This window comes from Anabrus simplex, chromosome 5 (genome assembly GCF_040414725.1).
Source record: "Anabrus simplex isolate iqAnaSimp1 chromosome 5, ASM4041472v1, whole genome shotgun sequence".
Taxonomy (NCBI): domain Eukaryota; kingdom Metazoa; phylum Arthropoda; class Insecta; order Orthoptera; family Tettigoniidae; genus Anabrus; species Anabrus simplex.
Genome location: NC_090269.1, coordinates 142,824,535 through 142,851,479, shown reverse-complemented (window position 1 = coordinate 142,851,479; position 26,945 = coordinate 142,824,535). Strand labels below are relative to the sequence as shown.

The following is a 26,945-nucleotide window of genomic DNA, read 5'->3' as shown; positions in this document are numbered from 1 at the left end:
CACATAAGTACATGGCATCTTCGTGTCTTTCATGGTGATCACCCAATATCTGATGCTGTTCACGCCCCTTATATACCCAGCCAGGTCTGGTAACGTTACTAAACCTGAACAATACTAATGCACTCTGGTGCCATTCTACCTGTCACAGAGAATTGCAACTCTACTGATTTATATACCCGCTGATGATGTGTACGTGTACGAAGTTACATTGACAACCGAACATTTCTTCTGGATGCTAAATTTTTTTTAGGTAGTATAGTTCTGGATTGTATTGAGACATCTCAACCATCTCCTTCATCTGATCAATCCACCTTGCCAGAGATCCTTCTTGGGTCCCTGTTCTTTGCACTTTTCCCTCTATGATCAGCTGTTCCATAGCTCCAGTTTGCATTGATATGTGGCCAAGGAATCTCAAATAGGCTGGGCAAATCTTCTTCATGAGCCTGTCTCTGATCTTGAGCTCTTCTAGGACAGAAGTGTTCCTCCAGTGCTCGGTCTAGGATACTTTTAGAACTCAGTGGTACACCATTTCCATCTCTTCAGTCTTCCTCCTGTAGGCTTTATTAACTATCCGGGTTTCAGCTACATATGTCGCGATGGATAGAAACAGAGCATTTACCAGCAAGAGTTTGGTGGTGTAAGTGATCACTCTGTCTTTCTAGGCCTTGGCCGTCTTCACTGTCGCATAGCGTGTCATTCCTGGGTACCCCTGATGTTATCCAAGCAGCCCCCATTGCTCGTTATCAGGGCAGTGAGATAAATTAATCTGCTCACCATGTCCCAGCCTCCTTTTAGTCTCACATTTTGCAAGTTGTTGTTTTCCCAGTCCACAATCATGGCCTTTATCTTAGCAGTGTTAATATCCATTCCATGCTCCCCGTTGGCACTTTAGAGCCAGCTCACTATAATCTACATCTTCCTGGCACTTGATGCTATGATACCACAATTTGGTGGTCATCTTTCCTGCTATTCAAATGCCTCCTTTTCAGTCTTCCAGCACCTTCCCCATAATATGCTCTGAGTAGGTGATATAAAGAGCTGAGGTGACTGGATGCTCTCTTGTTTAATGCCTGCCTTGGTCTTGATTGGTTGTAAGAGAGTATCATTGATTCAAACATAGGACCTGTTATTACTGTTAAGGGCATTGACTCGATTCATGAGGTGTTCTGGAGTGCATCCCATCTCACTTTGTAGAAGGATTTCTTGAAGTCAGCGAAGCACAGAAACATCGTGATGTTGAATTACCTGCCTTTTTCAATAATTTGATGTATATTCATACGTCACAATATATGTTATTAATTGAAAAATGCCATCATATGTTAATTACTTAGCTCATTTTACGGTCATGAATAACAAGGGTTTATTCAACTTCTTGGATATGGTATTCCATAAGAGGTACAAGCAGTATGTTTATGAAATTGAAAGAGGTTTATATCAGACTGAAGTGGGAAAGTATCATGTTGGTACAAACACATCATTTTCATAAGCTTGGCGTCCAATATGGGATCATGTTCCAGAAGTTTCCTCGTAATTAATTCCCCTTGTATTTGGGTAATTTCATGATTCATTGGTATTATAAAAATCTTTTTATTTAACTGGAGAAATTAAATGTTATGCTACATAAATATTATTCCCAAATACATTTTTCTCATGTTAAAGCAAACATATCGTGGGACTACCAGAATGCGTGCAAATACTCTACTTCTTTATATTTGCCTCTGTTTCTTTTCATGTCGAAAGTTCTCACTTCGTTTGCGCGGGATTATTTCGAGCAGTTGAGACAAACTGCAGGAGACGATTCCTGAGAAGATAAGGAACAGGAAAGGTCTCTTAGACATGTGTCTGAAAAATCCTGGGTTTCATGCTAGAGGGAGGTAGTGTAGTGCAGCGGTTTGGAACGATCGCTAGGTGTTCTTTTGGGAACAGGCCTATATGTTCTTTACATTTACACATCCAAATGGCAGTTGGCGGGAGGCTGAACGGCTGTATGAAGAAAAATACCCATGCTAACATCAGCCACAATATGAAATATTATTGCAGGAAATAAATTTAATGTTTTAGTCCATTTTGAAAATAGTATTTATATAGATTAAAGGAGTCCATATTTTCGATAAAATGGTTAATGTATTCAGAATATATATATATTACCTGACAAACGACGAACGTATCACATACTGATACAGATATACAGACTGCTCATTGAAGACAGACCACTATACATTTCATCCCAGCTTAAGTATTTGTCCTCCTTTCACATCAGTAATACTCGCTCTGGTTCCTCCCTTTCTATTCCTGTTCACCGCTCCTCTATGTACAACAATTCCTTTGTTGTGGCGGGTTCTAGACTTTGGAATTCACTGCCTGTCAGTGTCAGAATTTCCACCTCATTACTTCAATTTAAGACTGCTTGCCGAGACTACCTGCTGAATGCAGCTGACTAACTTGTATGACTGGATTGAATGAATGTTCGAATGAATGTGAGTTAGAAAAGTGTAATGTATTTTTGTGTAGGTTTTTATTTACTATATAATATGTACTCAAACTGTGCTCTCAGTGATGTATTACTACAGTGGTTAAGTGTAAGAGAGGGCCAAATCCCTAACTTCGCCACCTACAAAGGCATAATAAATAAAAATAAATAAAAATAATAAAAATTTTCAACATTTCAGTTCATGTCTTGTGTCCTAGTTATGGATACTTTCAGCTGATGAGGATACATTATAAGATATCCAATATTCAGACATGTGTTAAAATTGACCATAAGAAGTATAAAATGAGTGATGCACAATAATAGGAACACTATAGGACTTTTTGAAGTTTTGTGAAATAACCTACATGGAGAAACTAGCATTAAACATAATTGAAAGTATTCATTGAAATAGGCCAAAGTAAAAAGTCTGAAGAAAATTAAAAGTAGCCTTGGAGTCTTCTGTATGAAGCATCATGTAATCATAATGATTTATTTGGCAGTTGAATATTATACATTATATATGAAGGTAATAAACTTTAGGGAACTCCTTCTTTTTCTAAAAACAAGGACGTAAGTTCATATTGTAAGGAGTTAGTTAGTTAGTTGTTTGGTTAGTTAGTTAGTTAGTTAGTTATTTAAGAGATAAGGTATAAGTTACTTATAACAAGGAATGTTTTACAAATATTGATTTACATCATAATATCATTATCTTACTTGGAAAAAGAATATATTCAAAATAACCGAAACAGGTGGAAAAATAGGTACACAGTGGTTATCGATTTATTCTCCAACATACTGTTCAAGGAAGTACCTATGTACTTCTTTTTAAAATCTGTACAACTTATTGATTTGTTTCGATTTTGGAGGTAGATTATTAAAGGTTGTGCTTGCCGAATAAGAAATACTTTTAACACTATATTTGGAAGTGTTAGTGGAATCATTGTGAAACTGGTTTGCTGATCTTGTGTTATGTGTGTGAATATCTTTGCTGTATCAGAGTTCTGTATTAACAGAAGTCATATTTCTTAAATACCTGAACATAAAATAAAGCTTGAGAGTATTTACTGTAATCTGGCATTGTACTGGTAATATGTTTGTTTCCTGAAAAACTTCCACAGATGGTTTTAGAAAATCATATCCATATATAATATATAAAGCTCTCTTTTGGAGTACTTCTAGTTCCTTTACAGCTTCCTGTGTCCAATTCCCCCATATTATGTTCATGTACATAATGTGTGTATGTATGCAGGAGGTATATATGTTTCTTAAGTGTTAGTTGTTTATTCCATAGACCTTCAATCGTTTTAGTACTAAAATTACACTAATAAATTTTTTTCTTTACATTTGAGATATGCTCATTCCAACTTAAGATATTCTCTAAAGCTTTACTGCTTTACTCTCTCAATGGGCTCATTGCCAGCTTTTACTACATTACAGGTATTAATTATTTGTATTGGTTTATGGAATATCATGTATTTTGTTGTTAAGGTGCTTATTACTAGATTATTTTTGTTTAGCAATGATGTTAGTATGTCCTGATGTCTTTGCATATAATCCATAATCTTTTGTTTGCAACTGTTGTCATAAAACATGAATATCTGACAGGAAACTCAAGATAACCTATATCATGAATGCTGTTGTAAAACCAGAGGGGCTGTACGGTTCAGAATGCCTTATATTAAATAAAAAAGGGGAACTTAAAGAAATTGAGAAGAAGGAAAGAAAAGTTCTGAGGAAAATTCTTGGACCTCAGAAAATGACGGCTGGTACGTGGAGGAAAAGGAGAAATGAGGATCTTTATAAGTATTCTGAAAATATCACAGACACAATGCAAAAACGAAGACTGAAATTTTACGGACATCTCCTCATAATGAATGACAACCGCCTGACTAGGATATTTAAATATATAATTGGATTGAGGAGAAAAACGAAATGGGTGGAGGAGGTTAAGAAGGACGCAGAAGAAATTAAAATAACACCAGAATTGATCCTCAACAGAAAGAAGTTCAGAACTCGTGTAGATAACCACAAATTTTATGAAGAGCAACGGAAGAATAGGTCCTAATTTGTAATATCTGAGGAGCAGAGAAAAATAAGGAGTCAATGAATGAAGAAGTTCTGGGAAGAGAAAAGAAGAAGACTGGCCAGAACGCATCAAGTTTCTCGTGGTCCACAGTTGGCCAAATTTGGAAGCAAGAAGAAATATCAGAAACATTAATGGTCCCAGCACTGACCCTTGTGGGACTCCATGTTTAACATTATAGATGGGCCCTTTAGTTTCATTGATATTAACATATTGCTTCCTATGGAGTTAAATTGACAATTAGCCAAAATGATATAGAAATAATTTCAAGATTAAGCATTGTCAAATGGATACTTATAGTCTAGAAAAGTAAAAGGGAATGGAGGAATTAGAACAAGAATAGTATATTGAGAAGGAATAGAGAAAGAAAGAAATGTGGGAAGTTCTCACTCCCCTGGTGGTCATACTGTGCGGGCTGAGTGAAAACTGTTGATTGCTAGGTTGAAAAAATGAGCGGTTGTGAGGAGAGGAGGTTGATGTAAAGGGTGGGGCTAAGTTGTACGAAGGGGGCGACATGGGTCCATTGCGCTCTTTGTGTTTCATTAGGTAAAATGATAAATTTGATTAATCCTTTGAAAAGGGTGTTGTGTTATTTTTCTTGTTAAGCTTAACATTGGGACTGATCCTTTGGTTCAAACAGATGAAAATGTTTTTCCATTTGTTCATCAGAGTGCTCTTGTTAACCACACATACAATAGTGAGATCCTGATCTATCATAAGAAAAGAATATTTAGAATCAGTCTTATTTATTTATTTATTTATTTATTTATTTATTTATTTATTTATTTATTTATTTATTTATTTATTTATTTATTTATTTATTTATTTATTTATTTATTTATTTATTTATTTATTTATTACTCAGGCTATGAAGCCTGCTATTGTGTGCAATCATACATACACCTACATGAAGTGTTAAATATACACTAAATTATCTAGAATTTAATATCTTAAGGTATCAATTAAATGTTTTAATTAACCTAATAACATAGATATGATCTAATTGTACTATGTTATAAGAAATTATTATTATTTATTAACCAGGTTTGACAGAGTTTCTTAAAGCTGAGGTGGTTTGACATACTCCTAATTTCAGCAGGTATGGAATTCCAAATTCGGCTGGTGGCGACTACAAATGATCTACTGTAGCCAGTTGAGCGGTGAATGGGAATGCTTAGTACTGAGGTGGGTGATGATCTCGTAGGAATACTAGAAGGTGGTGCGAGGTAATGGAATTGTGTGGCAAGGTATTCAGGTGTGTTAAGGTTCAGTATACGATGTAACAGGGAAAGAGTGTGTAAATTTCGTCGCTCTCTTAAGCCTAGCCATGAAAGCCTACCAAATGTGGGGAAAATATGGCTAAACCTTGGTATATCTGAAATAAATCGAACACATGTGTTATGTGCCTTTTGGAGCTTGATAGAAAGTGAGGCATTCAGGTTACTGTATACTACAGCACAGTAGTCGAATAATGGCGTTACCATACTTTGGATAAGCAGTTTTCTTACATTTTGGGGGAGTAAATCTCTGAGGTTTTTAAGGGAATGTAAGGAATAAAACACTTGCTGACATATACCTGTTACATGATCATTCCAACTAAGGTTTTTATCCATTTTCATGCCTAAGTTTTAACTGTGTCTTTGAATTGTAACTGAGTGCCTCTTAATGTTACTGAGTGGGTATGGACTTCTGTAAGTCGTGCGTGGGTTTTTTGGGTAGCTAAAAGAATACACTGCGATTTTTGGGCATTGATTTTTAGTACTTGGTCATCGGTCCACCTACATATTCTTCCTAGGTCGTCATTCATATTATTTATTGCAGTCGGTAAGTCATGAGGATGTGCATGTGTATATATTTGTATATCGTCTGCGTACACATGATATTGACAATGTTTAATTACTCGTACTTGTGTTAGTCCTGAAATAGAGATCGAAAATAGGAGTAGCGCTAGCACTGACCCTTGTTGTATTGCAGTCTCTACAGATTGCCATGAAGATAAATTTTCCCCTGTAGATACACACTGCCGGCGAACAGAGAGATAGGAATACATCCAGGATAGTGTGCTTTGTGAGAAATTAAGAGCACATAATTTTGCTATTAGTATGTCCGCGTCAACTCAATTGAAGGCCTTGCTAAAGTCTAGAAGAGTTAAAACAGTAACTTATCCCTTATCCATAGCTTCTCCTATGTTGTTTGTAACTTTAAGCAGTGCAGTAGTTGTGCTATGATTGCTTATAAAACCAGACTGGTATTTGTCAAGAAGCATATTGTTATTTAAATATGCGGTTATTTGTCTGTGAGCTATTTTCTCCAAAATTTTGGACAGAAATGGTAAAATGCAAATGGATCGAAAGTCTTTGGGTTCCACGGGATTGTTGGTCTTGGGGAGTGGGCGAACTATTGCATATTTCCAAAAGGAAGGGAATATGACGGTTATCAGTGAGGTATTAATGATTTGGGTTTGAGTTGGTAGGATTACGTCTAGAGTTTTTAACAGTAACTGTGGAACAATCTCGTCACATCCTGTCGCAGTTGCTTTTATTAATCATGCAATTTGTCTCAATTTCTCACTTCTGCAGGAGTTATGAGGTAAAAATGTAACTGTTCTCCTCCATTGTTAGTATTGCCATTGTGTAGAATTTTGTTAATCGTCTGTTCTTTTGTTGTCTCGTCGATGTTAACGGGTCTTGTAGAAAAGTATTGATTTAAATCATCCAGTGATAGCTTAATGTCAGCAGTATGTATTTTATTTCCACCTAAGCCCATTTTGTTAATTGTTTTCCAGATTGTTGTCGTGTGCCCGGTTAGCAAAATTTTCTGTGAGTGTCTTATTTTAGCATTCCTTACGGCGTCGGCTCCATGGCTAAATGGTTAGCGTGCTGGCCTTTGGCCACAGGGGTCCCGGGTTCGATTCCCGGCAGGGTCGGGAATTTTAACCATCATTGGTTAATTTCGCTGGCACCGGGACTGTGTGTATGTGTCGTCTTCATCATTCATTTCATCCTCATCACGACACGCAGGTCGCCTATGGGTGTCAAATGGATAAGACCTGCACCTGGCGAGCCGTACTTTTCCTCGGACACTCCCGGCACTAAAAGCCATACGCCATTTCATTCCATTCCTTATGGCCTGTGTGGTCCTTTTACGAAGGGTCTTGTACGGGTCAAAATCGTTTGGTATTTGGCTAGTTTTAAATTTTCTGAAAGCTTTGTCTCTCTCTGTCATTTCCTGAGTCATCCATGGGGCCGCAGGGCGTGTTACGCGAGCAGCGCGTTTTGGCGCGTGTTTGTTAAGAAGAGCTAGCAGTTGTGTGTTTAAGAACTCCACTTTATCATCTATATTATCTAAAATATGGACATTATGCCAAGGTATGTTTGCAGCGTCTTCTAGTACGGCTTCGCTATTTATACGTTTTAGGTCTCGGAATGTAATTAATTTAGGTCTGTACTTGGGACATTTAAGTGAATAAGCTAAATAAATTAAGTCGTGATTGGATAGTCCACAAGCAGACATTTGCCCGTGGGTCAGTACCCTTTCAGGGTTATTCGTCACAATTAAGTCCAGTAATGTATGTGACGTGGCTGTGTGAAGTGTTGCGTTAAGTGGCAAAATGGTCATGTTACAAGATTTAAATATGTTGATTAGTTGTATAGTCTCAGTCATTTTATCGTTAAGGATGTCAGTATTGTGGTCTCCTAGTAATAAAACATGCTCATACCTGAGTAAGAGGTCAAGTAAGATGTCTTCAAGGTCGGTGATGTATACAATCTTTGGTGGGCGATACACAACACTCAGTAAGCACTTTTCACCTAAAGCCTCAATTTCTGTGAACATGAACTCAGACCTCGCGCAGTGTTCACTAATTGTTTTGTAGATTATTTTATATTTGAGGTCGTTCCTAATATACATAGCTACTCCGCCGCCGGCTTTACCTGTGCGATCATTTCGGATCAAGGTGTAATTTTCGAGGTGGACAAGAGAATCTGACAACCAAGGTTTCACCCAGGTTTCCCCGTTCATGACGATGTGAGGGTTGACATTAGCAATTATGTTACGGAGTTCGTGGAAGTGAGGAATTAGACTTTGAACGTTAGCATGTACTACCTGTAAGGAATGTGGAAAGTTGTTAAAAGCATTTGTAAGGGGATTGGTATTAGGGGGATGGGTAGGTATGGGAGTGGAGATTCCGCTCAGCTGACCACCAGTAACCTTGCCGAAAATAGAAGCATGTACAGCACTCTCACTTTGAGTTGCCAACCTGTGTGCTATCTTGCCGAGTTATTATATGTAAATCTAATGAAGATAGAATCTAAAAGTAATAGTTTGAATAGTAATTATAGTCTAGTAATTAAGTTCTAGTGTCTAAGTTAGTTAAAACTGTAAAATGTGTAGTGCCATGTAGTTTCGGTCTGTCGGTTTATTTAATCCTGTCCAATTCCGCTCGGTTCGACACACGATATTTCACACCATTGTGTTTCACAATAATTGGACCTTCTATTGTCCAACAATTGGACACAAAAAATTTAGTGATCGCTTCTTGCAACAGTTTCATCCTGATTGACGTGAGGTCTTCTCTAATTGTTTTGCCCGTTCCTTTCAGTTTCTTTTTAGATTTGATGATGATGATGATGATTGCTTGTTGTTTTAAGGGGCCTAACATCGAAGGTCATCGGCCCCGTTTTAGATTTGAATAGTTCGTTCCGTTTGCGGTACGACACGAACTTCACTATTATCGGACATGGCTTCTCTGAACTCATCTTGTCTACCCTGTGATTTCTGTCTATGTCCTCATGCGTTAAATGTACTCCAGTACTGTCAGCTAACTCGATGACAATTTTGTTCGTGTCCTCACCACTCGATTCCCGCACCCCGAACACACAGAGTGATTGCCGCCGCTGATATTGTTCAAGAGCATCGGTCTTAGTTTCGACCTGTTGCCTGAGGTCTGATATTGTCTTGGCTCTGGCCTCGAGCGCTTCCCTCATCTCCTCGATTACTTTCGTATTAAAATCTATCGTAGCTTTAAGTTGGTCTATAACAGCCCTGGTTACCTGGTCTTGTATGATGTTTGCTAGCGTGGCGAATGTTTCCTTGTCTCTGAGAGCTTCCTGTAGGGCACACTTCACTCGGCTGTCTGTTGTTGCTACCATTCCTTTCCCTAGCATGGCTATTTACAAGAAGGATTATGTTCTTAATTACTTGTGATACACTTTGAACTGGCTATTCGTAGCACGGTAGTTTTACTTATCACTTAGTTGAAAGTTCCACACGTAAATGCCGATCTTACACTTCAAATCACTGATAAACCTGGAGACTGAAACACACGCTACTAAGCACTGGTTGCCATTTCACTTATAAGAGTCCATTGCTGAAATTGTAAAGTGTCTTTTGGCATTCACATGGTCTTAGTAGTGGATTAAAAAGCTTCTTCCTGTCTGATCTACATATGAAGCTTTCCGCTGACTGTATTTGAGCTTGTAAATTCCTCAATTAAATAATCCTTTTTTTATTACTTTAGTTTTGAAAGAAATATTTAAATTATGTTTTTCGAAATTATTAATAATTTGGAAAATGTTGTACTGGTGGAAGTGAAATTAACTAATTCTTTGGTTTTTGTATCTCTGATGAGTGTACTAGTTAGTTTGCTGTTGACTTTGTTGATTATTTTATTTAAAATATGATTACTACATCCATTACGTTATGGAATATCATGGATGGTATTAATTTCTTTTTTTGAAGACTTCATATGACATGGGAATATTGTAAGCCATGTCGACTAACCTGGAAAATAGGTGCTCTCTTATAGGCTCCAAGATGAAGAGAGTCTTGTTTAATGGTATTAACGATTTGTGTGTTTTTTCTGAAAATTTTGAAGTAGAGTGTATTATTGTTTCTTCTCACTGTTTTATCAAGAAAATTAAGTGAGTTTTTAATCTCATTTTCCAAAGTGAATTTAATATAGGGGTCTGAGGAGCAGATTTCATTTATAACTGCAGAACTACTCATAATTCATTGATCAATAATTATAACAAAAATATTTTCTACATATATGACGTTAATGGTTTTGGAGTCCTCAAGGTTGCCTGTATAAATTCTGCTATGATTCCGGAGGCCTCACTTACAGAAAAAGGCATTCCCCCTACATTTATTAACGTTAATTTTACTGTAATATTTAACCGCAACAGAAAACATTATGCTTATATGATGCCTCATAGAGAAGACCTCAAGATTACTTTTAATGTGTTTTCTTCAGACTTTTTATTCTGTCCTATTTTAATAGAAATTGTTAATTATTTATAATACTAGTTGCTCCTTACAGTTTGTCTTGACAAAAAGGACTCTGAAACCCTACAGTGTACCTACTTTGTGCATGCCTGATTTTATACTTCTTATGGCCAATTTAACATGTCTGAACATTGGGGGTCTTATAATTAATCTTCGTCAGCTACCTACCCTTGTCCGTACTTACGGGTCAAAACATGTTCCGAAATGTTAAAGATTTAATAGTATATTATTTCTGAATATCAGTTGTATTGTAAAGGTGGATTCCTCCTTTAATCAATATACCCTACGCAAAATGTTATCAACTGTATTTTGCCATTTGTGTTAGACAGGCTCGTTTACGGGAACGGGCAACTCTGTATTATCACCATGCAGCTGGACTGCCAGCTTGGGGTATGCCAGACAATCATATGGAACATTCTTCATAAAAACTGCCAATACACATGTCATTTGCCAAATATCCAAATTACCAACCGACTTTCCTCACAGAAATTTTGTTGCTTGTTTGTTGAACTGGATATCATCAGTCTTTGCAACACTCTCCTGTGGGCAATTCAGAATCCCTAAAGTATGATGGCAACCCCGATTCACCCTCAGTGTGTGGGCAGCGATTATTGGTGACTGCCTCTAGGGACTAGTCATCCTTCTGCAACACCATATCTTAACATCCTGTGGGTGACCTTGCCTTGCCTGCTAGTGGTGAAATTATTATGAGGCTGCTAAATGAAGATGCATCAGCTCACTTCTCATTACTGTGTGGAGGCATCTCATTAACATCTGCCCTGATGATGGATTGCGCTAGGAAGTCGAGTTGCATGGCCTCATGGCAGCATGTTGTGAACTCCATCGTACTGTACAGCAATGGTGAATGAATTAAGCGAATTGTCTGTAGCATAGAACCTGTGCATTCCTGACATGTCCATATGACTTGCTATGTTCCTTATCCTATCAGGGATCGTCTTCTGCAGTTTACCCCTGCAGGGCTGAGTGCTGAGGCGCTTGCTGTCTGATGCCAACTTGGCAGATTTCATCATGGTTAGTCCGAGGGTGTTTCAAGGCTGTCAAGTACCTCAGCCTTGTGTCAGTAGATTTATACCATAAGTAAGAGTTTGGTGCCTTTGAAGACAGTTCCACCTATTGTATCATTCAGCTTTGTCGGCCTGGGCTTTGAGGTGGTCAAGACGCTCTTGCATAACTAATAGCTCCTCCTTTACACAAGAAATTTCCTCTGAGATGTACTGACGGAAGTCTTTGAATTTAGAACAGAGGGAAGGCAGGTTTTCATTGGCATGGTCGTTAATGTTGGCAGCCTTACTGGCACTGGGTCCTGTTTAACAGAATTAGTTTTAAAATCCATTACACGCTTATTTACACTTTAATGGACTTGTTTTTGTTAGACCTTGATGTCAGTTGTCTCGTGTAATTATTGACACACACTTACCGGTCCTGTTTGCTAATTATCTTGCTAATTCTGGGTTTTAACATGGAGCTCTACTACACACCACATAAAACATCTAAAAAATTAGCGTTACACAGAAAGAATTTATATTTTAATTAATTTTAAGGTGGTTTTTGTCTCTTCTGCTGCAACTCACCTCACAAATGTAAACAGAATAATGTATGTTAGTTACCATGCCTTCTTCAGTAACATAAATGAATGAACAAATGTAGAATTATTTTAGTGAAATGGATCGTGTACATATATGCACATAAACTGTGCATTTACTTAGCTTTGCTACAAAATCTTTCTTCTGTGGTGGGCATCAAAGTATTCTACAGTTGACTAGAAGGGATTTCCAGACCATGATTTTCAATATTGGGTTCTTTTCTGCATTGTTCATTTAACACAAACATGATGTAATTGTCCTTTACCCCACAAGGCACAACTCCCTCAATGTGTCTTTCTCACAGTCAAGGCATTTTATGGACAGCTTTCGGTGTAGCCTTCCCTTCTTCCTCACGAAAATTCCTTCTGTTATGCCAGGGTGGACACTGACCTGTGAAACAAGACTTTCCCTTTTTTCATTGCATCATCAGTCTTCTGCATTTCTTCTTCCCACTTACATTGTCAAGTCTTCAGCTAAGCACAGGAGCATAGGACACCCCTGTCTCTTGCAACTTTATGCTAGCATGTTCCAGTTTTAATTCAGAAGGAAGCTTATTACATGACAAAACTGAAATTACAAATCTATACCAGACTATTTTGAAAATTGAAGGATATTGATTATTAGAAGTAGAATTACTGCTTGAGTTTTCAGAGGGATTAAAATAAAAAATTCCATGTCATTGGTTTTCAGCATGTCTATGAACTTACATGGGGAAGAATTCAGACAGCCAGTCTCTTACGATTGATGGGATTTGAAGGAACTTTAAAGTATTATTATTATTAAACTGAGAATTACTTGTGTTTCATCTATTCAAATAGACATCTCCAACAGTCTAGCTCGAGCAGTCGAGGAGAGAGGTTGCGTAGCGAAGTGCGTGCTGTAAACATGGTTGGCATTGAACAGTACCGGGCCGCTATTGGGAAATGGCAGGCAAGGCAGAAGAAGGAGGTCAGGAATGGATTGGTGACGGACGGATTGAAAATGAGTGAAGCGGTGCTGGTGGTGACAGTGATAGCAGTGTTACTGGTTATTGGGGGGGGTGGAAGTAAACCCAGGCCCAAATACCAGTGGAAAATATAGCACAGAGGATTTGGCCGCACTCAGGATGGTTGTAAGTGAAGTGATGCAGGAAAAGTGTCAATGGGATAAGGTGCAGGAAATAAAGGACATGATGGAGGAGCAGAGAAGGGAGATAGGGAACATGAAGAAATGGCTTGAAACGAAGACAGAGGAATCGAGCAGGAGAGTGGTCAATAACGAGAAAGAAATTGAGTTATTGAGAGGGGAAGTGAAGCATCTGAAAGACGAGGTGATGAAGATGAAGAAAGAAGCGGAGGGGTACAGGCAGGAGAGATTGAAAAAAGCCATATTTTTATATGGAATTGAGGAAGGGGCGAGAGAGAGCAAGATTGAGCTGATATTTAAGGTGGTGGAAGCTATACGGGATGTTATGAAGGTAAACTTTAGTGAGGTAGACATTGATGATGTAGAGAGAGTTGGTAGAATCAAAGGTCGGAGGCCAATTAGGGTTACATTGCTCTCAACCCTAATGGCAGATTCTGTGTTAAGAAACAGCAAGAATTTACAAGGGCGGAAAATAGGGGTGAAAGGAGACATGGGAAGAGAAGGAAGTGAAAACGCGAAGATCTTGAATAGGCACCTTTGGAGAGCGAGGAACCAGGGGCTAAAGGCCCGAATAAGAGGTCTGAGGTTGGAGGTGACGAACGGGCGATGGGTCAGAGTTCATTCAGTTTCTAAGCTAAAGGAAATGGACGAAAACGAGAGGGCTGAGAGTGGTGAGAGGTCAAGACAAGATGGGAAGAAGAAAGAAGAAAAGAAGAGGAGGAGGGACGTGGCAGGAGAGCAGGGCATCTCGGAAGAGAATGGGCAGTGCAGCCGGGAGACAGAAGACCAAGATAGTGAAGTGGACGGTGAGAGTGGACCGCAAGAAACGGGGAGAGGAGAGTGTAGTGGTGCAGTGAGTAAGAAAGGACAAAGGGAGATGGATTCAGAAGTCCAAAATAGTGAGGGAGAGAGTGGGGGTGAGCAGCAAGAAGAGGTGAGTGCAGGGTGCAGTGGTGTAGCGAAAAAGAAAGGTCAAGAGGAGACAGATAGACAAGAAGGTAAAAAACTTATGAGTAAAGTCAGGAGTAAGAGCTTAAAAGACATATGGGGAAAAGTACGTAAAGGGATGGAGGATACAGAGGGAGAGAGGTCGATAAATACTAGAAGTAAGAATAGAGTGGGAGACCTAGAAGGGAGGGAGGGAAAGTTATAACAATTTTGGAAGATAGGATGTGTGAATATTGAAGGAGTAAGGAGCAAATTAGGAAACAAGAAAGTTAGGGAAGTAATTGAAAGTTTCGATGTTGTGGCACTCTTAGAGACGTGGTTGGAAACAGGGAGGGAGATTGCATGGAAGGGGTTTGAGATAAAATATAAATATAGAAGAAAAGAGAGGAATAAGGGACGAGCACCAGGAGGGATGATAGTTCTAATTAGGGAAGAAATTAGTGAAAGAGTAGAGGATATAGAGACCGATATGATGGAAACCATATGGCTGAGATTGAATTTGGGAGAGAGAGAGGGACGGAGGAAGAAAATAAATCTAGCTTTTGTTTACTGCCATCCTAGTAATTCAGAATATGCAAATAAATATTTTTTTGAAGAGTTATTGGTGGATATTGGTAGGATAAGGGGAATGTATCCAGGGGAGGAGGATATGTTGTTATTTGGGGATTGGAACGCGAGAATAGGAGAACAGAGCCCAATTTATAGTAAGGAGGATGGAATGTGTTTGTTAGAAAGCAGAAGGAGTGAGGACAAAATTACAAATAGTTATGGAGAGAAGCTCCTAGAGATGTGTGCTGTGGGAAACTTGTATATTCTGAATGGGTGGATAGAGGGTGACAGGACGGGGAAATTGACATATGTTACGGAGAAAGGGGGTAGTGTGATAGATATGGTTCTGAGCTCGGAAGGGATGATTGGGGAAGTTGTAAGTATGGAAATAGGAGATTGGATTGAGTCACACCATTTCCCGGTGAGGGTTATGCTGAAAAGAGAGGTAGAGAAGCGTACAATGAAGGAAAATGAGACAAAGGATAAACGAGGGAGGGGTTATAATAAGTACAAATGGACAGAGAAGGTGGGCCGGGATTGGAATAGGGTAGTAAAGGAGCAGTTACATCTTCTGAAATTTGGGTGGGAAGGGGCGTTAGAAGAGAATGATACTGATAAAGCCTTGGAATTGTTGCTACATCCAATAAAGATGATAGCGCAGAAGGTGAAAGCTAGAAAAGGAAATAAGAAAGAGGGAGAAGAATGGTTTAATAGGGAGTGTGAAGGATTGCGGAGGAGGGTGATGGACGCTTTAGGAGAATATAGAAGGAAAGGTGGAAGCCAAGAAAGGGAGTTTTTCTGTAGATTGAGGAAGGAGTATAAAAAGAAAATTTCTGAGACAAAAAAGACGTGGTTAGAGGAACAAATGGAAGCCATAAATAATGACTGCAAGACTAACAATTTTGAGAGAGTCTGGGATAAGATTAATAGAATTATTAAGGGTGGAAGGAATATGGAGAGAACGAGTATTGAGGAAGTGCAATGGGTCAGGCACTTCGAGGAGTTACTAGGAAAAAAGGGGGGTGATAGATTGAGAGGTTCGGGAGAAGAAGTAATTTGGAGTAATAGGGGAGTGGCAATTTATGACTTGGATAAAGAAATCACAAGAGAGGAAATCCGGGGAGTGATAAGCAGAGCCAGAGCGAAGTCGGCCGGGGGGTGTAATGGTATAAATAATAAGTTTTGGAAGGAAATTAGTAAAAATGAGATAATGATAGAGGGCATGGTGAAACTATTCAATAGGATATTCGAGGGAGGAAATTACCCTAGGGAATGGGAAACAGGAATTATATGCCCTATATACAAGGGAAAGGGTAGTAGGAACGATGTGAACAGTTATAGGGGTATATCTCTGCTGGATTCTCTGAGTAAAATATATACTGGGGTGCTAGCGAACAGAATAAGTGGGTGGGCGGAAGAAAATGGAATTTTGACAGATTACCAAGGGGGATTTAGGAAAAAGAAAAGAACAGTGGATAATATAATGATAGTAAAGACTATTTTAGAAAAGTATAAGAATATGAATAGAAGTACGGTTTATGTAGCAGCAATAGATTTTGAGAAAGCTTTTGATAAGGTAAATAGAGAGGCCCTACGAGAGAAATTAGGTAGGCTAGGGATTTCGGAGAAGATGTTGAGGGCAGTGGAAGGAATATACAGGGATGTCAGGTTTTGTGTAAAATTGGGAGAAGGGAGAATGAGTGGACCATTGGAGTCCAAGGTGGGTTTGAAACAAGGTTGCAAGTTATCGCCCATACTGTTTATTTTATTTATAAACGATATTTTAGAGGGGTTTGGGGCAGGAAATTGGGCTGTACCGGTAATTAATGGTGTGGAAGTGCCAGGACTGATATTTGCGGATGATGTGTTATTGATGACGTTAACTTCAGGGGCGATGAATAGGGCCTTAGAGTCAGTGATGCTATTTGCGAGGAAATGGGGATTGAAAATTAATGGAAATAAGTCTAAAATATTGATAGTACAGGTGAACAAAAGAAGAAAGATTGAAGGGAATTGGGTAATACAGGGAGAAAGATTGGAACAGGTAAGGAAGCTGGAATATCTAGGAGTTATTTTTAATGATAAAGGAACTTGGAATGACCAGATCAAAAGAATGAAATATAGAGGCTTGGCAGCCTTAGCCTCAGTCAGAAATTTGCTACTCAAGTTCCCGGGGATCAGTTACAAAACACTGAGACTCGTGTTCAGGTCGGTAATAGTGGGGAGGGTATTATACGGAGCAGAAGTTTGGGGGCTGGATGAAAAAAGAGAGGAACTAAGAAAGATTGTTAGTAGTTTTGCTAAGTTAGTGATGGGCTTACCGAGGTGTACAGCAAATGTAGGGGCGGAATTAATGTGTGGGGAGGATTTGGAATCAGAGGGTGTGAAAAGAATAGTTAGATATTGGATGAATTTAAAAAGACAGGAAGGTGGGAGAGTTTTACAGGCTGCATATGTACAGCAATTTAAGAGCATGTATAAGGGTGGATGGTTAGAAAAAATAAAAGGGTATTTAGAGAGGATAGGATTAGGGCACCTGTGGGGGGAGGTTTGGTCAAAGACAGAAGTGAGAGGGATGAAAATACTGGAAAGGAGAATTAGGGATATCCATAGGCAGAAATTATTGGGGGAAAGCAGACTAAGAAATTCGCTGAGTGTTTTGACGAAAATAGAGGAGATAGCAGGGTTGAATATTAGATACGTCGATAGGTCAAATAGATATGGGATGATGTGGTGGCTTTTAGGTCTGCCAAGGAATAAGGGCTGGTTACAGGGCAGGGATAAGACAAGGTGTGTACTTTGTGGAGATGTGAATGATGAGTTTCACTTGCTAAGAGACTGTGAGGGAACGAGGGGGTTAAGACATGGATTATTGAGTGCCGAGCATCGGGAAATACTGGGGAGAGGGGATGAGAACGCAATACTGAGATGGATTCTTAAACAATGGGAAAAAGGGGGTGAATTGAACAGGTATTTTTGTGCGACAAAAAAGGCCTGCGAGAGTAAAATGAAGGAGAGTGAGTTAGAGGGTGGGCAGGGGAATAGGGGGGTAGAATAGTTATCTCTATAAGGGAAGGAGAGAGTAGGTTAAAATTTTAATGGTTTAGTGTATATAGGGACTGAGTATTTAGTTAGGGGAGTTAGGCAAGAGGACAGGAGGGCATGGTCTGTTTGTTTTATGATATGTCAGTAATTGTTATTCATTGTAATTTTATTAGGTTATGATGGTAACTATTTGTGAAGGCTGAAATATGGTAAATAATTTGTGAAGGCTGAGACGTGGTAAGGGTGAAGTGATATATTTATTGTGATATTTGGAGTTGACGCTGATTGGTAAGTTTTATGATATGTCAGTAATTGTTATTCACTGTAAATTTATTAGGTTATGATGGTAATTATTTGTGAAGACTGAAATGTGGCAATGGTGAAGTGGTATATTTATTGTTGATGTATATAAGAGAGAGGATAGCATGATAGTGTGGTATGAGATTGAGAGGTGGTATATGAAGCGATGTGTTGGTATTGAAGGGAGCTGTATTAGCTTTTGGTTAGGTAGGAGGTTTATGTAATGCTAACTAAGTGAGTGTTATGAGGGACAAGAGTTTTGGATGGTAGAGATTGGAATGTGGTGTTGGTGAAGAGATGGTATATGAGTGTTTGGTAGTTTAAGGTGAAGATGGCCTGGTATCTAGATACGATTAAGTTAAGATGTGTCATATTGCTGAAATGAGGTGTTGGAGAAGTGGTGGTATAAAATGGTCGCAGTTATTGAGGACTATGGTTGAAATATGGTGAGAAGCGGTGTTAAGCGGTGTTATCTTTGTAAATCTGAGATGTTGTAAATTTAGATTTAGTGGTGTATTGTGGAAGGTATATGAGGTGGATCGGGAATGGAAATTGTGGGTAAGAGGTGGTATCTGAATCCGGGAGTTTGTATGTAGATGGTTTATTTATTGCTGAATTATTTTAGATTTATCGATTGAAACAAAATGTGGTGTGGGAGAAGTGTTGGTATAGGCGAAGATGGTTTGGTAATGAGATGGTTTAATTTATTGCTGAAACTTTTGGAGTTGGAGAGATGATTGTATTAAGTGCGGGTTGGTAAATGTAGTGTATGATGGATTGAAGGGCGAGTGCGGAATGTTGGTTGTTATGGTTTGGACAGAGAGTAAGTTAGAGGACAATGAAGATGACGTAGTGCTGAATCCACAAGGACACGTAATGAGTGGTGGTTGCGATAGCAAATGTAATGCTGAGCATGGCTTGGGTTTTAAAATGAGATCAAGCATGGCTAAATAATGGGCAAGTTGCAACATGAGAGGTAGTAATGCATTGAAATAAGAGTGGTATTTAAGGTAAGTGTGGAGGGAGACCAGTGTTGAAATTTGATTGTAAGTTATTATGATTTTCTGCTGGGTTAGGATTGTGTTATTTATTGTTGTGAACGTGGAGGACTTTTGTTTGGGTTATGGCTGGTTAGAATGTAAGTGCTGACTGTCGATGTTTTGGTATTGATCGGGAGTATGTCAGGGAAAATGAATGTGACGAAAGTTGCTGTAGGCATAAGGACAAGTGATGAGTTTGCTGGATCCTCGAGCCGAGGACTGCTACAGAATTGTTATCATTTTTGTTATTATTTATTCCTATTATCTCTATTATCATTATTATATTATTATGTATTTAGTTATTATTATTATTATTATTATATTATTATTATCATTATTTTATTATTATTTTTATTATTATTATTTTTTATTATAATTATTAATATTGTGTCTTATTGCTTTGTGAACATGTAATGGGGCGGAAAGCCTGTTTGTTCATAAATAAGTAAAATAAGTGTACCATAAAAAAATAGACATCTCCACGTAACTGAAATTGCTACAAACCAGATGAAAATGGCATGCGTATTTATTTTAGAATCGTAAGGCTTTAAGTGTTAAGTGTGCAAACCTTTGTTAAATAACTTAGCACCTCCATAATCTTTTGTACAGCTACCTTTTTTACTGTATTTTCTAAACTTTTATCTTTAAACCATTAAAGGCTGAGCCTAACAACCATCATTAGATTGTCTGTTGTTTCTCTTACCCTCCATGGCTAGTCACTTAACTCTACCTCTTCTGTGTGCCCCATGTGACCGCTCCGGTTTTTGCATAGTTTACAATTTCTTTCACCAAATCAGACAGATCTTATGACTAGGAGTGGGAAGAAAGTCTCCTTGGCCGTAACTTTCTCCTGATTTGAAGATAGAAAACTGCGGAATACCACTTTTGTGCCTGCCGATATTGGGGTTTGAATCCACTAAATCATGAATGCAATCAATCAGCTAAATGACTCAAATCATGGAGACCCTTGCTAGGTGTCCGTGGAGTTTATACCTATCTTAGCCTTGACCTCTTCATTTAATTACCTTCCTGCCTGTTTGTCATACCAGTCATGTTTCCTAATTGCGTATGTGTTGCTTCTAACGCCAGATAAATGTTATCGATCTACCTACCTTTCATTCCTTTGCAGCAAATCGGTCTGAAAACAAATATATGTAAGACAGTCATTGGCAATGTCTTGAAGGACAAGGATTCACCACCAGTGGAGATGTCCATAGGCTCTCGTTTTCTAATATTCCAGGTAAGGGCTGATATTCTAGATAACCCTACCGCTGCACGTGGAAATATCACTGATCGCGCTATCATGTTCTAGACATTTAGAAGCTAGTGTGAGAATGTTGATGCATCCAAAAGTAACATTAGTGAGCATCTACCGATTTGCTCAAGTACGACATTGAATCAGATACAGCAATTGGCTTAATGGCAGGTACCTCTGGGTTCATGGGTTCATCCCGGATAAAAAAAAGGTCACTCTAGTGCGCACGCACAGATGGAGCCAGTACAGATGGCGTAGCGAACTAGTCCCATGCTCAACCGTCTGCGCACTGCCGCTTTGTAAGCGTAAAGCAGTAGCGATCATTAAGTCATTGATGTTTTAAGTGGACAGTGTATGTCCTCATGGGCAGATGTAATGATGTGACAGATTGGCAAAAAGGGACAATCTTGTTTGGCCGTGCCCGTGTTTCGCAGAAGGTGTTCAACGTGTCTACAAGCAGTGGTGTACTACACGTGGCCATGAAACACGACGTCAGAATTGTGGTCGGAGAAAGGCCTTGTCTTAGAGGGACCGGATATGTGTTTCACGACTAATGAATCAAAATCGCTTCCAAACCCGCCAAAAATGGCTGACTGGCGGAACGTAATTTGGTCTGATGAAACACTTATTTTCCTGTATTAAGTGACGCACGTCGTCAAGTGCACCGAAGTCCAAATGGGCCATATATCCTTGATTTGTGCAAGGTCAGGTTCAAGCCAGAGGTTGGTCGGTGAAATTTTGGGGGTGCTTTTTATATGATGGATCGGCCCCGCTTACTGAGGTGAACATTAACTTGAACCAGCTTGTTTATTTTAAAATTCTGGATGATCAAGAGTTGCCTTTCGGTAAACTTCTGCATGATTAGTATGCTATTGATAACCTGAGTTTTCAAGATGGCAGCGAAGTTCATCGGGATGGATGCATACAGTATGTGACTGGTTTTGTGAACACTCCGCCACAGTATTACATCTTGATTGGCCTGAAAAATCACCTGACTTCGACCCCATTGCAAGTATGTGGGGCGTGTAGGAACAGCAGGTAAAACGCCGACATCAGCATCCCCGCAATTTTTTTGGAATTGCGTGACCAAATCGTCGGCGAATGGCTTAGCCTACATGCGAAGTACGTTCACGACCTTGTTGACTCGCTAACTGAATCAAGGAAGTTATCAAGTCCAGAGGAAGTGTTATGTAGTATTAATTGTTGCTTGCAATGATTTTTTCAGGGGTGAGACTTTTTTTGTCCTGTGATGTTACATGATAAATGTATTGATAACAGTTTTGCCTTTCCTCGTACAGTTGTAATTGTGTTCCGTTCCTTAAAATTGTTAATTTATTTTGCGTATGTTTCAGGGTGGAGAATGTAGAATTGATCATGTTCAGTGGAGAACGAGCGCACCAATGTAAGCAATGCAAGAGTACGTTTTCGCAAAGCAGTAGTCTACAAGCCCACATGGTCCATCATACTCGAGATAGACCTTATCGGTGTGAATTTTGCAAAAGTTCGTTCAAGCTACAAAACACTCTTCGGAAGCATATGGTAATTCATAGTCAAAATGCAATGTTCCGGTGTGAGGAATGTAACAAGGCATTTGTTCGGCGATGTGACCTCCGTAAGCACACGTTAAATCATACTTCAGAATGGCCTTTTCCCTGTAACGAATGCAATAATACGTTTACTAAACGTAGTAGCCTGAAAGTACACATGCGCCGTCATTCCGGAGATAGGCCCTACCAGTGTGCTGAATGCAATAAGGCGTTTTTTCGGCGACGTGATCTCCGAAACCATATTTCAAATCATACCGGTCAAAAGCCGTACCAATGTGATGAATGCGATAGTACGTTTGTTGAAGGAAGTAATCTCCGTGCTCATATGGTTGTTCATACAGGGGAAAGGCCGTACCACTGTGAGGAATGCAGTAGTACGTTTGCTCAACGAGGTAGTCTCCATGCCCACATGGCACTTCACACAGGGAAAAAGCCTTTTCAGTGCGCAGAATGTAATATGCGGTTTAGTCGTGGACGTGATCTGCGTAATCATATGCTAAAACACACTGGAGAGAGGCCATACCGGTGTGATGAATGTGGTAGTACGTTTGCTCATCGAAGTAGACTCCAAACTCACATTGCTATTCATACTGGAGTGAGGCCGTTTCCTTGTAAAGAATGCAATAAAGCTTTTGTTCGGCGAAGTGATCTCCGAAGACATGTGTTAATTCATACTGGAGAAAGGCCGCACAAGTGTAAGGAGTGCAGCAGTACGTTTGCTCGGCCATGTAGCCTCCAAAGCCACATGCTGATTCATACTTCAGAAAAGCCATAATAGTTTGAAGAATCCAATGGAATCTTTACTCGGCGGAATTATCGTTCACAGTGTCCATTGTAACAAACGTCCAGATTGCCTGTAAGGTGTTAAATGGAATGACGTACAACAGGTCACCCTAGAGGCAAACATAGTCACCATAAATAGGTAGTAAGATAAAATAGTACATAATGAGCCACAGAATTGTACTTTCGAGCTTGTAAAACTACACTCGGCCACCAACTAGTTGGACAGAAAGTTTGAATAATCCACAAAGTGAGTTACAAGTTCATGGATCACATCAAAATCAAACTGATGAAATGAACTTAATGCCAATCCAGACTTATTATTGTTTATTATTAATTAATAGAATGCTCCCGGGACACATGGTAAATTCTTTAGATACGCTCGAAATCTACGTTAATGATATAATAATCATAACAAGAGATGGACACATCTGTTAGAATAAAAAGTCCCTATTTAATTACATAATTAGTAAATTAAATGTGCATTATGAGCATGGGATTATTACCAAATTAAAATTGATATTTTAGCTCATTTGAAGAAAGGTTTTTCTGGTGATGCATAACAGCAAAGAATATCTCATACTTCAAGGTAATATATATGGGAAATTAAATTTAAAAACATTTACAGAGAATAATTAATTAGAATAATTACTTTGAAATTTGATCAATAAAAACATTTATTCTACTAAGTAATTTCCAAATTCATAGTGAAGTTATTTAATGAAATACGAGGTAAGCAGCTGATGTTGAATAAGCCACATGTGGGACTGCCTAAGTGCAGACCACTGTTTATTGATTGCGCGCCCCCTGCCGGTGGCTATGGTGAACAGGGCGTGTGAAGTCTAGATGGTCTGATACCGTGCTTAGCTGGTTCCAGTCCCCTTCGTTGAAAATATTTTCACCAACAGAATGTTGGCATGTAGTTTCGGAGAGGTGGTGGTGAGGTATTTCTAATCACAAGATTCCCTGCCAATAGTCTGGATTCAATTCCAAATCTTACCACAGTGTTCATACGGAGTGAGGTAATATGATGCTGCTGACAGATTTGTCTGTCAGATGGGAATGTGAAGCCTCGAGGAGACCCCTTGTTGCTATTTGGCAGGAGTAGGCTATGTCCTGGAACCGGTCTCACACCTTCCTACTGTCATACATCACAGCATTCATTTCACGTCATATCATTGACTCCTTTGATGAAGTTCACTGAGGAAGAGGATCCGAGCTTATAAACATGCTACGGAGATCCATCTCACTTCACACTCAACTCCGTAGAGAAACGGAAAACGGTTGGTCATAAATTACAAATAAATGGGTACCGAGCTCACTAGCTGCAGTCACTCTAGGGCGGCCAGTAGCCATTATTTGGGAGATAGTGGATTTGAACCTCACTATCGGCAGCCCTGAAGATGGTTTTGTGTGGTTTGCCTTATTCACACCAGGCACTCACAGGTAAGGTCTGTACCTTAATTAAGTTCACGGCTGCTTCCTTCCCACTCATAGCCCTTTCCTATCCCATCCGTCGCCGTAAGACCTGTCTCTGTCGATGTGACGTAAAGTAACTTCTAAGAAATAAATAGGTGACTCAAAGAAATAAAACCAATACGAAGATCACTGTACCGAGTAATTTGACCGAGTGGTTACGGTCGTGCAACTGTGCGCTTGCATTCGGGAGATAGTGGGTTCAAATCGCGTCATCGGCAGCTCCGTGGTTTTTCGCTACCTTCCCAATCCTTGCCCTTGCCCTTTCCCATCCCTCCGTCGCTGAATATCTTCGATGTAGCAAATAGCTTGAAATAATTTAAGAAATTCAGTAATTAACTAAAGAGCAAAGTCACGATAAAATATCTCCCCACAAAACAAATTAATGACAAAGTAATGGACATCATTAAAGACCAAGGGGCGTGGCCTCGTACCTTAAAACAGCTGAGACAGACATTATGACAGAAGTAAGAATCAGTATAAACAAAACAGTTTTAAATGTAAACTCCGAAGTGGACTACAAATGCGTTTAGGTATTATTAATAGGCCATAGATCATTCATTGTGAATATAAAGTTTACATTAGTAATCATACATCATAATTTAAATCCAATAGCTGCTGATATAAGATCCATAACCCAGAATGGCCCCAACATGTGTTTATGCTGTGTTCGAGGACACGCGAGAACAATAGGAAATGAGAAAACAGACCTGTTAGCAAAAGAAGCTGCAAAACCTGCGATGGAAGTATCATATGATAAAGCTCTAAAATGTTACCTGAAAAGGAAGCTTAGAAATCTCACATCTCTTCAGTGGAGTAACATCTGGACCACAAGCACAAAAGGATCCGTAACGAGAGAACTGTTCATTCCTGAGATCCAGCATTGATTCCAGTGCAGAGTACTCCTGCCTAATTTTGTGCTTACACAATTTCTATCTGGCCATGGCAAATTTAAATCATATTTTGAGCAATTTAACATCTATGTCTCAGATGATTACTTATGCTTTTTGGATCCTCTCAAAGAGTGCAGCATTTAATTTTTGATTGTCCTACTTTCGAAAGATCAATATATACCCTAGTGTGTCACCTGAACTTTTGTGAAAATGAATTGAGCAAACCTCTATTTCATATATTTAAAAATCAGTGTTATTATAATAATTTTCTAACTTTCATCATACTGTTCAATCTGTTGCAAATTGTATGTAATTGTTAAACTATAGCCCTAATATGCTTTTGCAAAATGGGGTTCCCTGCTATTTTCATTGTAAATTCCATAAATAATGAATAGTAATATTACGTCTAGTTGAGAGCAGAAATTAGGGGAGGATGCATTCCAAATTACTTAACAGAACTTCCCATTGTAAAATAAATTGCGTTAAATTAATGTAATGAATTTGGTGTCCAGCTATATTACGAAATCGTCAGCGTGCTCGCCTTTCGTTAAGAGTGTCCAGTCCTAGTCTGGGATTTTAACCTTAACTGGCCAATTTCCGTTTCTTAGGCTGCCACCTGCAACATTAGAGTACATCATAGGTAGGACGCCATCCTCACACACGTGCAAGTCGCTTATACGTCGTCAGCTTGAAAGACCTCCAGGCCACACGCCGTTATAAATTTGGTAAACCAAATTAATAAGGAGTTCTTGAACCATAATAATCACAGGAGCGAACAACATGCATGTTATAGATCAATAGAAGACAGACACTCAATGGAATTATTGACTTAACTCGCTATTATTTTACCCAATAAAACTGTGAATAAGAGGTAAAACAGGAAGATAAATTAAAATAGCAGCAGTTGAGGAATAAAACCCGCGAAACGGGCATTAAAATATGAGCAAATATTGGCAATCTGAAGGAGCGAAATATGTACCATCCAAATTAATTACAGTGAATGTTATGTTTCCCACAGACTTCACTTTATATTTGTCATTATTACAAACACACGCCATTATCGTTCGTCGCTGAGGGTAATGGTTTCGCTCTTTGGTGACGTTAACAATGGTACAGAAAGATATACGGTTAGAAATCTGCAGCGGGAATCCTTGCACACCTTGGGCGCTGTAGTTGGGTAAGTTTCTGCATGTAGATAATTCTATACATGTACATTTACCAGTTTTGCACGAGCTATTCAGAATATATTAAAATCTGTATTAACAGATTACATTTTAAATCTCTTACACCGGAAAGGGAATTGTTGAGTTCATTTCAGTCAAAAGTTTGGACTTGTTAAAGAAGATAAGCATTAGATTTCTTAGCATGAAAACATTTCCTACTTTAATGCCAAAGAGACTGAAAAATTTTGAGCTGGTAAATGGTACGGCTGGGAGAGAAGTGAAGTTAATGTAAGATTTCAATGGACTCTTCTTTATTTTGCTAGTGGCTTTATGTCGCACAGACACAGATAGGTCTTACGGTGACGATGGGATAGGAATAGCT

At 39.0% G+C, this 26,945-nt stretch overlaps 1 protein-coding gene across 1 annotated transcript in view; it reads left to right on the top strand.

Annotated features, from left to right (window-relative positions):
• LOC136874703 (zinc finger protein 708) overlaps window positions 1-23,628 on the top strand; it is a 60,711-nt gene extending 37,083 nt beyond the window's left edge. Inside the window, exon 5 of the mRNA XM_067148351.2 lies at window positions 22,057-23,628. Coding sequence (XP_067004452.2) covers window positions 22,057-23,026 — 970 coding nt within the window. The 3' untranslated portion in view covers window positions 23,027-23,628. The remainder of the gene's footprint in view (window positions 1-22,056) is intronic.
• Window positions 23,629-26,945: the final 3,317 nt, after the last annotated feature.